The sequence below is a fragment of the Lemur catta genome, chromosome 7, assembly GCF_020740605.2.
Source record: "Lemur catta isolate mLemCat1 chromosome 7, mLemCat1.pri, whole genome shotgun sequence".
NCBI classification, from domain to species: Eukaryota; Metazoa; Chordata; class Mammalia; order Primates; family Lemuridae; genus Lemur; species Lemur catta.
In genome coordinates, this window is record NC_059134.1 from 69,693,713 (window position 1) to 69,712,956 (window position 19,244).

Sequence of the window (19,244 nt, forward strand, 5' to 3'; positions counted from 1 at the left end):
CCAGCTTGAGTTTGTTCACATGAGCAAGCATTCCATAAGGGTGAGAACAGAAGCTGTAAGGCCTCTTGACATCTAAACTTGAGACTTATGTGACATGATTTCTGCCACATTATATATTGGTCAGAGCAAGTCCCCATATCTTGATGGACAGAGCCTATAAACATTTGTGATTATTTAAAATCCATCATACCTACCCTTATAACTGGGGGAAGGGTAACCAATTTCACCCAAATCACATAGCTCCCTAACAGGATGGACATTATGGAAAATACTGGCTAGAGGCTAGAGAGGAGACTGAAATCAGGTTGTGGCAATAATACCTCAATAAAGCTGAGAAAAATGGGGGGAAAAAAGAAATGAGGTTGTAGGGGGCTTTGATGATAGGCTAAGTACACTTGAGTCTCTGGGCTCATGGTCCTTACTCTTTTTTCTATGACAACGTTGTTGATGAATATGATGCAGCCCAATTAGTAAACACAATTTAAAAGTGATTCACCATGGCTGTGATTCTCAACCTGGAGGTGAGGAGTGTTTCCTACGTCAGCTGCATCAGACCCTCCATCCACTTAGGGGTTGGACCTGCCTTGTTTGTAACTCAATGCTAGGCAATGGGGAGTGGCTGATGTCTTGTTCCTAAGTTCAAGGGAGATTTTTTGCTATGAGATTCAGTCTTAAGGTGCTCCTGTGACAGCTCTGAGTTATACTTATACACACCCGCCTTCATTTCCCCTGGTGTGCGCATATGCTGCTAGTTTAGGACTTCCCAGATTCCAGCAGCACACATTCCCATGAGCAATGTTTCTTCCTGAAGGCCAAATCTTTGGGACCCAGTCCATTCTTGGGTACTCACACACCATTCTCATTGCCGTGGCTTTATCCTGCTTTCTAGCTTTGACAAGGACAGCCCCAGTCAATCCAATGTATTTTTGAACCTCAATCAGATGAATGGCCATGGTCTAATTCTCTTTCTTCTCAGAAGTCTCCTCCATACATCCTCCACCTGACATAGTCTCCAATGCTCAAACGAACATGAACGTGAACATATTGGGTAAGGGGAGGGTGATATCTCTGTGGCATTTGAGCTGCAGATACAGTGTCCTGCCTTATGTATATAATCACCTCTGCTGCTGGGCTGTGCACAACTTGTAAAAGAAACATGGGCTTCACCTTGTTTATAGTGAACATAAATAAATATATTTATTAAACAAGTAAATTAATAAATAAATAACACCACACGGCATCTCCTTAGATGGAAAAGCTTAGTGACATAGAAAATATTCCCTGGTGGACAAATCCTTTCCTCTGCACTCAGGGTCCTGGATCCCAGGAAGGCACTGGTACAAGTGGCTATTGGGCACCCTAATCTTGGATCCTCCCCATACACTGGTGGAGGATACTGGAGCCAAGAGGAAGAGTTTAGTATAGTGAGAACCTTTCTCTTAAGGTAGGAATAAGGCTCTGAGGAAGTCTTTGGCACCCTGGGGCAGAGCAGGGGTGGGGGGGGCATGGCATGGAGGGATGGTGAGGAGGAAGAGGGTTGTAGGAGTGAGCAGGGAAAAGGGAGACTGTGCTCCATTGTCTCCGCTGGGGCCCTCCCTAATTGAAAATCTCACCATGGAACCTGCAGCCTTATTTCTGCAGAACTCCTGGCTGTGCCTCCCCATTGAGGAGTGGCTAGTTTACAAGAAGGACTTGAAGCCTTAAGTGTCTCTGATTTAATTCAGTGGCTGCTGCTCCATTTGGACAGCTCATTTCTGCTCCTACATGCCATTAGAGGTGGCCCTTGCTCACCTCCATTTGGCTAATGGGGATGGGCACTGGAGGAAACAGAGGCTATTTACAGTAAATTATTCAATTAGAATCAGGAACAAGGGCAGCTTCTGCCATTGCCTGACAGGCCAATTCCAGGGCTGCTGAAGATCACCAGGATTGTTTAATCTAGAGTCCATTAGGACTGTCAACAAGGGTGGTGTGACAAGCAGTTGAGGGGTGTGGTTTGACAGCAGCTTCAGCAGCAGCTCTAGGACCCGGAGAAAGTACCTGGAAAGGGGGTGATGGAGAATAAGGAGGGAGGGATGGGGCAAGGCAGCTCCGGCTAGACTTCATGCCTGTGCCTCTGGGACTTTTAAACTCTTGGTTCTTACCCTTGAATGCACATTGGAGTCTCCCGGGAGCTTTACAAAATGCTGATACCTGGGTTCCACCCCTTGCCCTGAATGGGTCTGGTTTGTGGCTTGGGAATCAGGATTATGAAGCTTCTCAGGTAAGGAAGCTGAAAGGGAATGGAGAGATTTTGTTATTTCATAGTGGAAAGCTGGAAGGACCCCTACAGAACATAGCTTCTCAAGGTGAAGAAACAGGCCAAGAGGGAAAGGTCATCTGGGTTAGTGACAAAGAGAGAACCAGAACCTCTTGAGTTCCCAGGGCAATTAATTTTCCCACTTACAGTTCTTCTTTCACTTACTTACTAATCATGTGGCCTTTGTCAAGTCTCAGTTTCCTCACCTGTAAAATGGGCATTATCACCTATTCTTTATCCATTCATCCATTGTTGGACAGTTAGGTTGATTCCGTTATCTTGGCTATTGTAAATAGGCAATAAACATGAGTGTGCAGATATCACTTTTAGGTCATTAAATATGAAATGTCCAATTTCGAATCAAAAGTTCAGTTTGTTATATATAAAACAAGAAGCAGTACAATTTATCAAAGTATGCACCTAAACTATTGACACAGTTTTGCCATCTTTTTTTTTTTTTTTTTTTTTCAGACAGAGTCTCACTCTTTTGCCCGGGCTAGAGTACCATGGCGTCAGCCTAGCTTACAGCAACCTCAAACTCCTGGGCTCAAGCAATCCTACTGCCTCAGCCTCCTGAGTATCTGGGACTACAGGCATGTGCCACTATGCCTGGCTAATTTTTTCTCTATATATTTTCAGTTGTCCAGCTAATTTGTTTCTATTTTTTTTAGTAGAGATGGGGTCTTGGTCTTGCACAGGCTGGCCTCGAACTCCTGAGCTCAGATGATCTGCCTGCCTCGGCCTCAGAGAGAGCTAGGATTACAGGCTTGAGCCACCGCGCCCAGCCCAGTTTTGCCATCTTAAAGGTAGTTTTCTTATGCCCTCAGCGAAGAAGCCTGGAGAGTGAGTGGCCATGAAATTGCGAAAGACATTGTCCACAGCTTCTTGAGAATTGAATATTTTTCCCTGTGAGAAGTGGTCCAAAGCCTGGAAGAAGTGGTAGTCAGTTGGTGCAAGTCAGTTGGCAGTCAGCTGGTGAATACAGTGGATGACAGTTTCCAGGTCCAGCCTCTGTAGTTTGAGCAGCGTTATTTGTGCGACATGCGGTCAAGCATTGTCTTGTAAGAGGATTGGCCTGTCTCTATTGACCAATCTTGGCTTCTTAATTGCAAGAATCCTCACCATTTTGTCCAGTTGGTTGCAGTAGACATCTGCTGTAATCAATTGACCAGGTTTCATGAAGCTGTAGGGGATAATGCCAGTAGTGGATCACCAAACAGACACCATTAGCTTTTTTTGATGAATATTCAGTTTTGGACTGTGTTTTGGAACTTCATCTTTGTCCAACCATTGTACCAAACACTTGCAATTGTCAAAATAATTCATTTTTCATCACACATAACAATATGGTGTAGAAATGGTTCACCTTTATGTTGTGACAGCAAAGAAAGGCAAGCGTCATGATTATTTCTCTTCTGACACTCATTTAATTCATGTGGTACCCATCTATCCAGCTTCTTCACCTTGCTGATTTGTTTCAAATGGTTTCAATATTTTTGGAATAGTAATGTCGACTCTTGCTGCTAATTCATGCATAGGTTGAGATGGATTCACTTCCATTACAGCTTTCAGCTCATCATTATCCACCTTGGTCTCAGGTCACCCACATGGCTCATTTTCAAGATTAAAATCACCAGAATGGAACTTCTCAAACCATTAACACACTGTGTGTTAGCCACATCCTTTCCAAACACTTCGCTGATTGTCTATACAGCATTGGTTTCACAGCAGAACTCATATTCAACATATCCATATGCCTTATCCATGGTTTCACAAAAGTTTCTCTAAAAAAACTTTGAAAGATAGTCACAAGCCAAAACATACGTTTGAGAGACTGAAGATGTACCGTCACAATAAAAATAAAACAAGTGTCAAAGTGAAATGTCAGAGATACCAACTTAGTACTTAAGGAAATTGGACATTTCATACTTAATAACCTATTGCCACAGAGATCAGGGTTCATTAAGATGCTGTGCAAACAGTGCAGAGAGGGAGATGAGAGACAGAGGAGATGTGGCTTTTAGGTGTAAGACTTAAGATAAGATTATTTAAATGACAGGGGTGGGATAGAAGTGGATGAAACATCAATGTTCAAAACCCTCAAAACACTTTAGCCTCTTCCCCAAGCGGGTACAGGGAAATCTATTCAGGGTGTTGTGAGCTCCCTGGTCAGTCTGCGTCTCTCCTTGGTGGGGTCAAATACAGTCTCATTTGTCCCCTAAGGAACCAACGGCTGTGAATCATCTACTGTTCTTTCTTCTGCCCCTAGTGACCACCTATTCCAGGGCTGGTGTGTACCTAATTCATAGTCAAGAAGGTTTCTGGATAAATGAGTATATGGACTCTTGTTTCTTTATAGACTTGGTCTCTGTCCTACTTTTCTAGAAAGTACCTCCCTTAAACTTCTAAAAATGATGGCCATGCCCCTGAAAAGCTACAATCCCAACTGTCATGCACCCTTGTACAAACATGCCTCATGGCTGTACTTTACTTTCATCATTAATGATTCCAAAAGGAATTCCAATTCTTGATCCAAATGACAAAGATAGTCCCTTGTAGACCCTGTAATTCCTTCCTTCCTTCCTTCCTTCCTTCCTTCCTTCCTTCCTTCCTTCCTTCCTTCCTTCCTTCCTTCCTTCCTTCCTTCCTTCCTTCCTTCCTTCCCTACTGGAGAAGACTTCAGAAATATCATTGTTATAACCTGGAGTCCTGCACAGAGCAGGGCTTACCTGTAAATGATGTGTTTTGTGTTGAATTAAACCATAGGGATCTCATCGACGTAACTTGGAAGTCAGTATGTGAAGTTTGGTGTTGCTCCGCCCACTCTCCTTCCATGTCCAGAGCACCTTGCAAACAGGCCTAAAAGGGATACTAACAGGCCCATGTAGTTGACTTCATTTACCAGGACAGTAACAGGTTTTGGTTGCCTTGAGCTCAAGAGTAGAACTACCTCTTCTGATCCCTTTGTTCCTCTAATAATGAGACACAAGATGTAGGGGGAAATGCAAACTGGGATGGCTAGAGGTGGAAGCCAGGAAGCCCACTGGAGACTGTCCAGACAGCAGCCACAGAGGCCAGGTCTGTATACAGGTGGCAGCAAAGAAGTTTGGGATTAGGTAGCAACCATGGGCATGGACTCCCCAGGCCAGACAGAAATGAAGAAGATGGAAAGGGTAAGGAAAAAGACTTTTTGTCCTGGGCAAGCTGCTTCTAGGCTGGAACTGGCAATTAGGCTAGGACTGGTGCCCAAGGCAGCCATGGGATGAGGCTGCACAGAACTCAATGGCCCCAGCTATGAAGGTCAGAAGTCAGAGCTCATGGGGACTCATGGTATATCCTTTGCACACCAGGCAGGGTTACAGATTCTGGTATGCTCCATCCTACAGAGTAGTACTTGTCCCAGCAGAAGGCTACCAAGGAGGTCTCTCATTCTGACCCAGGATGACCAGACACTCCAGTAATTAAGCATCTATACCTTGGGTCCTCATCTTCCCCAAGCCAGTGTTTGGGCAACAGAAGAGTCAGGTTGAATTGCAGGTCCTGTCAAGGTAGCTTTGGGAGAAGCTCTTCAGCTTCTGGATACCTCCTGAAATGGCTATGCGGCCATTAGTAGTGTCTTGGCTTGAAAGGTTGAATGGCATGGTTGGATGTCTTTGCTACCAATATCCAAGGCCTCCACGCAGTGTTCGCAGCCTTGACAATACTAGCATCTTCTTCTACTAGCATCTTCATCTTCCAGAAACTTCAGCATCCCGTATTATGAGGGCAGAGTGTTAGAACTGAAAACCACCTGCTTTCAGACAGGAAAGCACTAGCAAGCTAGCAGCCTCAGGACAGAGGATACAAGTCCTGGGTCTCTATACACCCACTTGAGTATAGTCTGCTCTCAGGAAAATGTCCTTCTGTGGCTTGTCTTTGGGCACTAATAGGGAATGTTACCTTCTGCAGGTCATTCTCCCTCTCTGAGCCTCTATCTTCTCACTTGCTAAATGGGGCATTGAAACTAGACCAGCTCAAGAGCTCTTGCAGCTTTAATACTCTGAGAGCCAGTCTCTCTGTTCTCTACCCGTCCTGGACCCTGCCTCTGGCTCCCTTGAGTCCCCAGCCATTCCTGAGCCTCTTTTCTCACTGTGACCCAGAGATGGCTCATCTTTTCTGTATCTCTCTTGTTTGACCATTAACCATCTGCACTTAGCTATTAGCCAAGGTGTTCATTATAATTTGCATAGCTCTTAATAGTTTCTGGAGCTGTTTCAGTGAGGTTTTCTTATTAATCCTCAAAAAGAAACTTGACCTGCAAGAACCCCACACAGCTCAGTCCCCAGGGGGCCTGCTTTGGTCACTGAACCTTAGGACTATCTCTTTTGGATCAAGGCTTCCTCTTTATTATCCTGACATGTCCATGTGAGCTAAACGGTTTCAAATGGAAACTTATTTCCACAGTGACCTTTAGAAATTACGATGCTTTTTAAATAGGAATTTATTAAATCTCTTCCTCCAATATTAAAAGCTATAAACCAATTTATGTCTGCTGGTTTGGGGCTTCACAAATATAGAAAGCAGACTGCATTGATGTGATTCTCCCTTAGTTGCTCAAAAGGCAAATGTCCAGGCTGGCCCAGCTCGAAGTGTGAGATGTCTTGAATCATTCTTTGGAGGTCTCTGAGTGATCACTGGCCACAGCCCTCCCCCATCTCTAAAGCCAGGAGCTTCCAGGGGGACAGTAGTGAATGAGAAGTAAGCATCTCACAATTATTAATCAAGGATGGAGATGGACCATTGAAGAACAGGTCCCCAGAGTGTTGGTAGCTGGCCCAAGAAACTGATTTTTAGAGCTGGAGAAGAAAAGCTGGCTTCGGCAAGGCCATGAACATGATCTCAATAAGGAAAAGGGAGACAGGGATTTTCCTGGGAGCAGGGGAAACCCAGGGACATGTTTTCCTCAGGTTGCTGGGCAAGTTCCTGTATTAGGGTTCTCTGGAGAAACAGAACCAATAGGATATGTAGGGATATACAGAAAGAGATTTATTATGAGGGACTGGCTCATGTGATTATAAAGGCTGAGAAGTCTCATGAGCCTCCCTTATCTGCAAACTGGAGGCCCAGGTGCAAGCTGGAGGCCCAGGTGAGCTCGTGGTGTAAATCCCAGTCCAAGCCCAAAGTCCCAAGAATTGGGAGCTGATGATGTCAGACCTGGTCTGAGGCTGAAAGCTGGGGAAACAGGAGAACTGGCATCCAAGGGCAGGAGAAGGCGAATGTCCCAGCTCAAGCAGACAGAGGGAATTCACCCTTCCTCGATGTTTTGTTCTATTCAGGGCCTCAACCGACTGGTGATACCCATCCCCATTGGTGAGGGTGAACATTTGTTACTCAGTCTACCCATTCAAATGCTAATGTGACCCAGGTGTGGTTTCTGGCTCCTGTCGTCCCAGGAGCCTGAGGCTGGAGGTTGGTTTGAGCTCAGGAGTTTGAGGCTGCAGTGAGCTATGATTGCGCCACTGCACTCCAGCTTGGGTGACAGAGTGAGACCTTGTCTCTAAAAAGCAAGCAAACAAACAAATGTTAATCTGTTCCAGAAACGCTCTCACAGACACACCCAGAAATAATGTTTTACCAGCCCTCTGGACATCCCTTAGTCCAGTCAAATTGACATAAAATGAACCATCACAGTGCCCCAGGAAATATGATTTAAAGCCTATGAGGCAGACCAACTGCTTCCAAGTATCTCTCAGCTTTCCCTGATGCTATCTACCATTAGGGCTTTGTTCCTTTGAATTCCTTGTCAGAGACCTAAACTATGTCAGGCGTAAATAATCCTTGTGCTGAAATTACAAAGTGAAATAAGACATAGCTCTTGACCTCATGGAAATTCTGGCTTATTCTGGAGCTTGATACGACTGACTGGCTGAGGAGTTAAATGATACTAAGCATAGGATGTCCCCCAGGACTCTAACTCAGGAACTGGGTGGGTGCTCTGGACTACTCACACTAGTTGCTTTCATACATGTTACAAGGGTGTGTCCCAGCTTCTTTCAAAAACTGACCCCTCTAGGGTCTGGGCCCCTCCTGTCTCACCCTCTCGTTTTTTCCCTCTTGCGTCACTTTGCCCTTCTACCCGGGATCGCTTCCATCAGCACACAACATGCCTGTTGTCCACCATCTATAAGCTCTCCTTGACTTCTCACCTTACTGCTGCTGTTTTTCAGAAACGTCTGTGTTGCTTTTTCCTCACCTTCCATTCTCTCTCCAGCTGACTTCAATCAGGCCAGTGAACTAGATCTTGAAATGGTCACTAATGGTTTGTTTCCCTGTTGCCGAATCCACGGGTCACATTTCTGGCCTCATCTCCCTTGATATCTCTAGCATTTTTGGCATAGCTGATCATTCTTCTTCATTCAAATTTTTCTTGCTTTTGATGACCCCATTTTCACCTCATTTTCCTCCCACTTTACTGGACACTTTTTCTTAATTTCCTTTCCTGGCCCATTTCTCTTCTAGATCTCTAAACTTTAGAGAACCTTGGGGCTCCACCCCAGGCCCTCTCTTCCTCTCTACCCTCTTTCTCTGAGAGACCCTCTCTGCTTCCATGGCTTGAAATATGCTGAGGACTCCTAAATTTTGTTACCCTCTGAGCTCCAGACTTGTAATTAAATTGCTTATTTGACATCTCCACTTAACACTTAGCATGACAAAAACAGAAATGTCGATTTCTACTCCTGTAGGTAAATAGTTAACAAAACTCTCTTCCCTTCTGTATAAGAACCTGACTTTTGAACTCTAGCTCTTTTCTGATAACCTGAAGAGGGTAAGAATGTCAACTATCTTACTAGGCAACACTGCTTAGAGTAAAAATGACCGCTGATTGCTAATCTAAACCTGGAGTGGGAGGAAGTATAAATGAACCATAAATACCTGTCAGGAGAGCATGCTTTGGATCTTCCCTGAGTGTGGTAATTCTCGAAATTGCCATGAATCTTCCTGGGAGAGTGGAAGCTATGTCTTTGGGGTTGTTATAGAGATACTGGGTTAGGTAATGAGGCTATTAAGCTAGGGAAGCCTCTGCATCTGAGTGATGTAAATTCAGAATCCTTGCATCTGGTCTGCTACCTAGTAAGAAGATGGTTTCTGGGCAACTGAATGAAATGAAGCTGTTGGACAGCTTCAGGGACCCTAACAGAAGAGGAACCCCCCCCCCTTTTTTTTTTTTGAGACAGAGTCTCACTTTGTTGCCCGGGCGAGAGTGCCGTGGCAACAGCCTCACTCACAGCAACCTCAAACTCCTGGGCTCAAGCAAGTCTCCTGCCTCAGCCTCCCGAGTAGCTGGGACTACAGGCATGCACCACCATGAATGGCTAATTTTTTCTATATATTTTTAGTTGTCCAGCTAATTTCTTTCTATTTTTAGTACAGACGGGGTCTCGCTCTTGCTCATGCTGGTCTTGAACTCCTGGGCTCAAAGGATCCCCCCCCACCTCGGCCTCCCAGAGTGCCAGGATTATAGGCGTGAGCCTCTGCACCCAGCCATAACTAACTTTTGTTCATATTTGTCTTGTATATCTTTCACTGCCCTTTTATTTTAATCCATTTTGAATCCTTTTGTTCTAAAAGTTTCCTTTGTGGAATAAACATTGCTGGATCACTAAAAAATACAATCTGATAATCTTGGTCTTTTCACTGGTGACTTTAACTAACTTAAAATTATTTTAAAGCTATATAAGTATTTATCACTGCCTTCATTTTTCACGTGGTGCATTCACTATACATTTTTGGGGTCTTCTTTCCTACTTTGCATTGAATAGACCACATTCTCTTTGGCTAGTTTAAAAGTTTTTCATTGTTTTTTATTATTATGGTGGCTTTCTTAACATAAAAAAGCCACACACCTATGTTCATTTATTCCTATTAAATATGAATATAACAGACATCCATATATACCAACTACCCAGGTTAGAAAATAAAACCTTAAGAAACAAAACCTTAGTAGAATCTGCCCGTATGTCCTTCTTCATGACACTTCCTTCCCATCCCCTTAAAGTTAATCACTCTTTTGAATGTGACCCTTATAATCTCTATACATGACTTTATATTTTTACTATATATATGTATCCTTAAATTATGTACGGTATTGTTATGCATGCTTTAAATTCAAAACAAATGGTATCATCTGGTATGCATCCTTTGCAACTTTCTTTATTTTGCACTCAATAGTATGTGTGAGATTTATTTAAAGTTGATACAAATATTTATATTCATTGCTGTGTAATATATTATACATACTCATTATATGAATAAACCACAATTAATTTATCTAACGTATATATTATTCAGCTTCAGCCACAGAAGGCTGGAACAGAGACAAAACAAACATCCTTTAAGATGGTTTTACAAAGACAAAGTGGAAATGAGCACAAAAATAAATTTGTAAAAAGAAACAAGTAAATTTGACAAATTGGACATTCAGCAAATTGACCTAGAGCCCAATAAGAGGAAAAAGAACCTATGGTAGCAAAAACAATTCCATCTACTAATGCCCCCTCTATTAGTCTGCTCAGGCTTCCATAACAAAATACTACAGGCTGAATGGCTTAAATAACAGAAATTAATTTTCTCAGAGTTCTGGAGACTGGAAGTTCAAAATCAAGGTGCCATCAAGATTGGTGTCTAGTGTGGCTTCTCTTCCTGTCTTGCAGGTAGGTGGCTGCCTTCTCACTGTGTCCTCACCTGGCCTCTTCTCTGTTTGCATGCACATGGAGAGAGAGAGCAGGTGCTCTTGTGTCTCTTTCTTAAAAGAAGACCAGTCCTATGAGATTAGGACCCTATCTTTATGACCTCTTTTACCTCCCTAAGGGCCCTATCTCCAAATACCATAACTTTGGGAGTTAGGGCTTCAACATACAAATGTTGGGAGGATACAGTTCAATCCATAACACCCCCAAATGGTGTGAATCACTTAACCAATGCCACAATAACACTACATGTAAGCAACCTCAATTTTAGTGGCTTACAATAACGAATATTTATTTTTCTTGCTCATGGGTTTTGTGGGTTAGTTTGGATGAGGTTGATCTCAGCCAGTGTTGGTTGGGCATGGATCCAGGTAATTAGGATTAGATGAGTTCATCAGGGTGGAGCTTCCATGACAGGACTGATGACTATAAGAAGAGGAAGAGAGACCAGAGCTGACACACATGCTCTTGCCTTCTCACCATGTGATGTGCTCAGCCATGCTATGATGTAGCAAGAAGGCCCTCAACAGATCCAGTACCACCCTCTTGGATTTCCCAGTCCCCAGAACTATAAGAAATACGTTTCTTTTCCTTATAAATTACCCAGTCTGTGGTATTTTGTAATATGTACTAAGGCAGACACCTGGGGCTATTCTTTTCATGACAGTGGCAGAAGCACAAGAGCCTCAAACCCAACCACATAAACATATTTCAAGCCTCCACTTGCACCATGTCTATCAATGTCCCATTAGCCAAAACATGGCTCAGTCAAGAGTCAAGGAGTAGAGAAGTCAGCTTTACCCACTCTTGAAGGCATGGCGATGGTGAAATTATATAATACTGCTATAGTATAGTGAAGAATTGGGAGCAATGATTCAGTCAGCCACAGCATATATACTGAGGCTCTGATTATTTGGGATGAGCCTTATTTAGCACAAAAAGACATAATTTTTCTGCGATGGCCTATTGAGCAGTAATGAGTGATGCTGCAGCCACACCAAAAGTCATGGTTTCTCAATGTTGTGCTTTGATTGCTTTATGAACTTCTTAGATCTATTCTTAGATTCTTGATCCAGTGAACACTATGCTTTGTTTGAGGGTTAAAATTAATCACACTCTTTTACTCTATGAGTTCTGGGTTATTTTAGAAATATACACAGAGTCCTGGTATAAATTCCTTTCAGTATTAGCTTTATTATTGGTGAAGCTTCCCTGCACCCAAGACTAAAATTGTCTTCCTGCTATTTCCCCTCCTAATTTGAACTTACCTACCTCATGATAGCTGTGACACCTGGAGAGTACCCTGCCGTCTGCTTTGTTTATTGCATGGGAAAAGGAAGAAGAAGAGTTGGTCACAATTAATCAAGTGGAGGAGAGAGGTGGGATTAGAAGTGGGTCCAAGCCAAAGAAATAGAGTGAAAGCCTTGAGCTGTTGACAAACTAGTAGCCATTGAAGCCTTCAGGCAGTTGAGGGATTCACTATTTAGGTGCTGTAATTGCTGAAGATTAAGGCCCTTGGATAATTTAGCTTAAAGAAATCAGGGCCAGAGGGAACCCGAGAGCTGACCACAAACAAAAGGAGGAAGACAACTTCATTAATTCCCTCATTCATTCAATGAATATTTATTGAGTGCTACCTTGTGCCAGGCACACTGTTCTGCATGTTGGGGATAAGGCAATTAACAAAATAGCCCTATCCTTGCCTGTGTGATCCTTGCATTTATGGCTGCAAGGGGTACAAACAGCAAACAAATAAGCAAAATATATAGGGATTGTAGGAGGTAAGAAGTAAGTAAGCAATAATGAGAAGAAAATTAAGCAAAGAAGAGGGCTAGGGTATGTTGGTGGGGTGCAATTATGGAAAGCACGGTCAGGCTATCTTCACATTTGAGTAATGATCAAGAGGAGATGGGGCCATAGGATGAGTGTTCTTCACAGAGGTACCAGCACATGCAAAGACTCTCAGTGGTTGAATGTGGGAGATAGAAGTTGAGGAATAGTACACAGGCCAGTGTGTGGGAGCATGAGGAGTAGATGAGGCCAGGCAGGTGATGAGGATGGTGGTGAGAGGAGAGGAAGGGATGATCAACTTGGACCTTGTATGCCACTACAATGACTCAGGTATTTGCTCAGTGAGATAGGGAGTCATTGGAGTGTTTTGAACATTGGAGAGTTGTGGTCTGATCTATTTAATACCTGTTACAGTGATGGTGGAGCTATTGTGTTGAGTACAGATTGAAGGGGAGAAAGGGACATACTTCTATGTGATCCCGAGAAAATAATTAGAGCCAGTGAGTAGAAGGGGCTGACTTTTCTAAATAACTAGCTAACTAACTAATTAAACTAATTAAATGACTGCCCACCAGTGAAACTGGCTTCCCAGTCACTTGGGAGTTGTACTCAGCAGCTTGTCACTGGAGGTCTCAGAGGATGCTGGGGACGTTGATGCTGGGAAATTCCTACATTGAAAAGGACCTCAGACCATCTGACATTCCAGCTTCCTTCTAATATTGAGGGTCTGTGATTCCACAGCATGCGATATCTCCATCTCCTCCAGCTAGAATGTAAGCCTGAGTGCAGGGAGTTTTGTCCATTCTGTTCAGTTCATTTCTCTATTCCCAGTGCCTAGAATAGGGCGTAGCATATAGCAGGCACTCAATAAGTATTAGTATTTGTTAAGTGTATGAATGTCTCTGGTAAAGTTATTGGTGGACCTTGAGCAAGACAACTCTGTGCCCCTCACAGAATGCACCAGTTGGATTGGATGGCATGGATGACCTTCTACGTTGGCTAGTCTGTGATCCCCATTTTAAACTCTGAGCCTTCATTTCTAAAGGGCTTTGCAGGCCAAGGTATACAGGGAGGGGCTCTCATGGGGATGACAGGCAGGGAAAAGGATAAACCTAAGTCCAGGAGAAGTGCATGGATATCCCCTGGAGCTGGGGACCAGGGTACTCTGAAAATAAATGTGAATTGTCTTCTTTGACACTCACAAAACTCTAACTTCAATGAGGGATGTTTCCCTAGAGGCAGAGGGTATAAGACACTGAGGATCTATCCCAAATGTGTTGCCCTTGCTTCAAATTAGTTAGCCTGGTCAGAAAAGTGCTTATGGGCCCCTGAAGCTCTCCTGGGAAAAACAGCAAAACAGCAGGAGAGATTCCATTTAAGGGTATTGAAAATACATTTTTAATTTTGATGAAGTTTACAAATGGCAACATTGACATTTCTTCAGAAAAATAGTTCCATCAAGGCTCAGCATTACCATATGTCCCCAGACACCCAAGAGGCAGTGATTTCATGTCCCCCTGAGGTTTAAGAGAGCTGCCAATGTTATCAGGATGGCCGATAGAGCCCAGATTTGCTACCAGATATGCCAATGAGACATGCTGTTATATTTATTGAATATAGAATCAAATATGGAAAAGATATACAATAGGTAACTGGAATGGGCTTATTCTGCGTTTAGCTTTAGTTCCTTGCAAACAAAGAAGATGGTTTTCAATATCAAGAAGGATCCAAATATGTATGTCTTCCATGGAGCCTCTCCTACAAATTGCTTTCATTATACATTAAAAGATGTAGAGTTTGGCCTCATTGCAACCTAGGAGGAAAAGAGAACAACAGCTAGAGTTTAGTTACTGATTAATTGTCAGACTCTTGATATCTATTATCTCATTTGCTCTTTATATTGATACTAGGAGGTGGGTACTTTTGTAGCTCTCAATTTACAGATTGGGAAACTGAGGCTCAGAGAGATTTAATTGACTGGTCCATAGTCATGTAGCTAGCAGAGGGCAAACAGTTCTTGAACTCAAGTCTATGGTCTTAATTCAGGGGTACACGACAATGTAATGTATACTTTAAAAGGATAGTGTCATTATCTTTCAAATTCAAGTGCTAGAATAATCACAATTACAATGGTAAAGAAGAGTGTTTGAAAGAAATAGGATCTATGTTTCCTGGTTTAATGATCTCAGTGTTACAAGGAGAGACTGGAAAAATAGAGAGAAGATGAATCCAAATTCTAGGGCTTCAGCTATTGGACCTTGTTGACCTTTCTCCAGATACTGGTTGGGTGCTTTCCCCTGCAGATTTTTCTCAACCATAGGGGCCCAAAAAGGCTCAGAGCATAAACTACAGCCATGCAATACCCTGTTGTTTGTGCTCCCATCCCATAGTACAAGGGTGTTCACCTTATTGGAGGCATTTACCTGCTCAGGCCTGAAGTTCCCTGCGACGCCGGCCAAAGGCTTTGGAACCCACATTGGTGGGCATGAAGTTGTTCTTCACCAGAACCCCTGATCTGCTCAGCAAGCCTGCCAGCCGATGAGTCACACAGGTGGCAGTGTTGCAGGCTCTCTTCTGGGTGGTGATGCTGATTTTCGAGACGAAAAAATAATAGAAGATCTGTGAGTGAGAGGCTAGGGGAGGAGCCTTCCCCATGGGACCATCATGGTAATGTTGCTGCTCTGAGAGGCACCAATTAACCTTAAGTGTTTCTGCCAAACACAATTATTGGAGCAGAAAATCACAAGGCCATTAGGGGAAATGTCATGATCACTCTCCATAAACATTCCCAGGGGCATCAGAAAACCCAAAGGTGACTCTGGGTGACTGGCCATGGAAGAAAGAGCTGTAATGTCCAATATTTCCTGTATAAATAGACTAAAAAGTGGCAAAGATTTTTTAGACCAGAGTGCATTATGGCACCATGCCCAACCCCATTCACAAGAACTGTAGAATCCATACTCCAGTCACCGACACCAAATACCCCCTCTTAGGAAAATAAAAGTTCCCCAGTCTTACCTGGAAAAGGAGCAGAGTGGAGTTTGCTCCATCCAGTCCCAGAGGTGCTTACCTGATTGTTAGCACCCCTGTTCTTGCTGCTTGAGCTCGGTCACAGGGACCATCCACAGTATACCCTGTGTCCTGCTACCCTAGGGTTAAGGCTACTTCTAAGTACAGGTCCTAGACACCATGAAGCCTGTCTCATGGGCTAGAGCAATGACCACCACAACTCGGATCCTTTTAGAATAATAGCTTTATTTCCCAAATGAATAGCCCATTTGTAAGTAGGATATAGAAGCTCTGCTATGAAATCCTTGGGGGACTCTGGGCTGCCCTTGCTTCCTCATCTCTTCCTGGATGATTCTCTCCCAGCCTGTGAGTCCTGCTATTTCTCTTCCCACCTGAGGTTGTAGACTCCTCTACCATAAGGAAAGCCATTGGTACCAGCCCGAAGAGCAGCCAGAGAGGAACCACATGCAGCAAGTTACAGGAAGGAAGCCAGAAAGGAAATCAGAAAGGAAGGGGAGGAGTTTAGTTGGCCTGTTAGGGTATGCCAACAGGAGGGCGTTGGTCTCTCTCCACGTCGATGGCCATATCCCTTCTCTTGCCAGGTGCTCCAGCTCCAGTTGCAGTTTGGGGAAATGTGTGAAACTTGTTGAGGTCCTGTGTGTACATGCCCAGCATGCAAGTACTCAGATTACCACACCTCTTAGATCTGGGGGTGTCCAGGCTGCAGGGAAAAGACATGCCAGACATTATCATGCACCAGGGGCTGCCTTGTGGACTGTCACTCAGAAGATTGGACCAGGACAGGGGACAGCTCTCACATCCTCCATTAGGAGAGCTCAGAGGTGCAATGGGCCAGGGCAGTGTGGGGAAGGGCTGGGTGGGGAAGGGTGACCTTTCCTGGCATTCCACATGCTGTTCAGTCCTCCATGCTCGGCAGAAGGGTTTTTGGGGTGGATGCAGGTGCACACATGCCTCTGCTGAGGCAGGGCTGGGGCCAGGCTGGTCTCTGCTCAGGCTCAGGGAGCACAGGGAGGTGGGGCTGAGGAAAGATGCCCTCTCTGGCAGGGTGACAACATGCACATCTCCATGGATGTTGCACATCCAGAGACCCAGACCTACCTCCGTCCGACACTGCTCTACTTGTCCCCACCCCCTACAAGGGCTTCACCTTCACCTTGAAAATGTGACATGAAGGCTCCTTGCAAGTGTGAAAGAATGTCATCTGCAGATTAACAAAGCCAAATTTCTAAAATCTCCTGAGAGACACCAGGCCTACCCACTTCATCCTTACCAGTCTTAACTCATCTGAAGCTGAGAGGTCTCCCCAGTACTTCAAGGGAAATTCCTGCAGTGAGCCGTTCCACATCTCCCCATTTCATTTCTTAAGAGCTTTCAGAAATGCAGTTTCTTAATGTGTCCAACCACAGTCCTTCCAGCTACACCAGGACCTCCGACTCCTTCGGAGCCTGAGAATGGCTGGGCCCCAGGTCCTGGTCAAAAACCACAGCCTGCTGGACCCTGGCCAGCGTGTTCTCTCCTACCTGGGCTACGCCTTCCTGAGTGTGATGGAGAGGGGAAGCCTGTGCTGGGTGGCGTGGGGAGCCTTACCTGGAGCCCTCTGTCTCCAGCTCCTGCTCCAGCTCCCCAGCCTTCATCTGCACATAGTCCTGCACCAGTGCAGCCAGCAGGTGGCGCGCTTGCTCCTCACTGAGCTTATCCACGTCTGGGACGCTCTCCAGGACGGATCTAGTGGGGGGAAGAAAACCCAGTGCAGTCTCTGAGCTCCTGCCTACCACCCCTCCCCCGGAGTATGCAGCCAGGCTTCCAGGTTCTTGCCAACCCAACTTCCGGTGACAGGGCAGGGGTCAGTGTCCTTCCCACCAGCCAGGCACTGGTGTGGTCTCCAAGATGTGGTGGGCTGGAGCCAGTTTGTAACAGGCTCATGAAATTTGATGGCTAAATATTCAGGAATTTTACAAGCTGAATGTTAAGTGAAACCATTATTAAGAATTAAATGATGAAATTCTGAAAAAAGTTTCATTTTAATAAATTTGTGTGTGAGAAATAGATTAATAGATCACATATTAGATTTAATAACACCAAATTTATTGGCAAACTAGGTAGCGGATTAGGATGTAATTCATTTCAGAAGTCAAGGCTGAATTGGATAAACTAGTTCAGCTACAGATACAAGTTTGATAAAAAGCAATGAGAGCATTTTGTAAGACTCAATGGGCTATATGAAATTTATTGTATACCTTATTATTATTTATAAATTGTGTGCTACACACCTTTATATCAGAAAAATTTATATATGTGTATATATACATACATGACATACATACATGCTACCACCCTTCAACTCCTCACCGCCACCCTAGATTTTAAGCATTCAGCACAGCACACCAAAACTAGGATGCAAGGAATTGTTTGATCCAAGGGGCAGTGGGAGGGAGGTGTGCTCCTGGCTTCAGGTTGTCTTACCGGAATGGCACTGCATGGAGGTTGTCCACCTGGTACAGGACCAAGATGCTGAGAGCCAGGAAGAGAGAGAACTTCTGGAAGCCCATGATGCTCCTCTGCAAGGGAAGAATGATGTCACTATCTGCACCAGTTCAAAGTTCTATGAACCCACATATGTGGACTCTTGTACTGTTTCTGCCCTGCCCCTATCTCCCTGGTTTTGTAGCTTCAGACTGGTCATTATATTTCTCTTCATCTTTATTTCCTCATCAGCAAAGTGGAGTGCTGGAAGATCCGGTGGGCCTGTAGCATGCAGTTTGGCAAAGCTGGAGGAGCGTTCTTAGCGGGACAGCTGGATGGGGAGGTCTCAGTCCTACCCGAAAGCCACACACACACACACACACACACACGCACACACATGCACACAGACACACACACACCCCTTAGCCAGGTCTCTGTGGAGGACACTCTGGTTTCTCCCTATGACATCAGCTGCTCTCATAAGGAAACCCAGAGCTGTCCTCCTCGGGGCTATTGCACACACCTGGGTCGGGGAGCAAAAAGGGGTATGCAGAGAGGGAATATCTCTCCCTGGGAATCTCTGAGAAACAGAAGAACCAATTTTAGTGCTCAGCTGCTCCGCCCTGTAGCAACTCAGTCCCCTGCAAGAACCAAGCTTAATAGAGTCTTAAATTTGGATCCCAGACTTCTGTCTGTGCTCCCAGAGCCAGGAACTGGGGCTTGCAGTTTAGGGCTGCCTGCCACTGGGTCGTTGTGCCCGTTTGCCACCCATTCGCACTGGCCCAGGTTCTGAATCAATTTCCCCGGAGACCCATAGGCTCCAGACACGATCCCTGGATGCACTGTCTGCGGAAAGCAACTCCTGAGTTCTGCTCCCTGCATGGTGCCTGGGACCCCCCAGTGTGGGGAGATTGGCCTAAGCCTGTGTGCAGGAG

General features: G+C 44.6%; 1 protein-coding gene across 1 annotated transcript; it reads right to left on the reverse strand.

Moving 5' to 3' along the window:
* Nucleotides 1–15,243: 15,243 nt before the first annotated feature.
* Nucleotides 15,244–18,395, reverse strand: LOC123641655 (calcitonin gene-related peptide 2-like). The gene is made up of 3 exons (XM_045556532.1): nt 18,310–18,395; nt 17,434–17,571; nt 15,244–15,403 (listed from the first exon to the last, which is right to left on the reverse strand). The coding sequence occupies exons 1-3, from the start codon at nt 18,393–18,395 to the stop codon at nt 15,244–15,246; spliced, it is 384 nt and encodes a 127-aa protein (XP_045412488.1).
* Between the last annotated feature and the right edge of the window lie 849 nt (nt 18,396–19,244).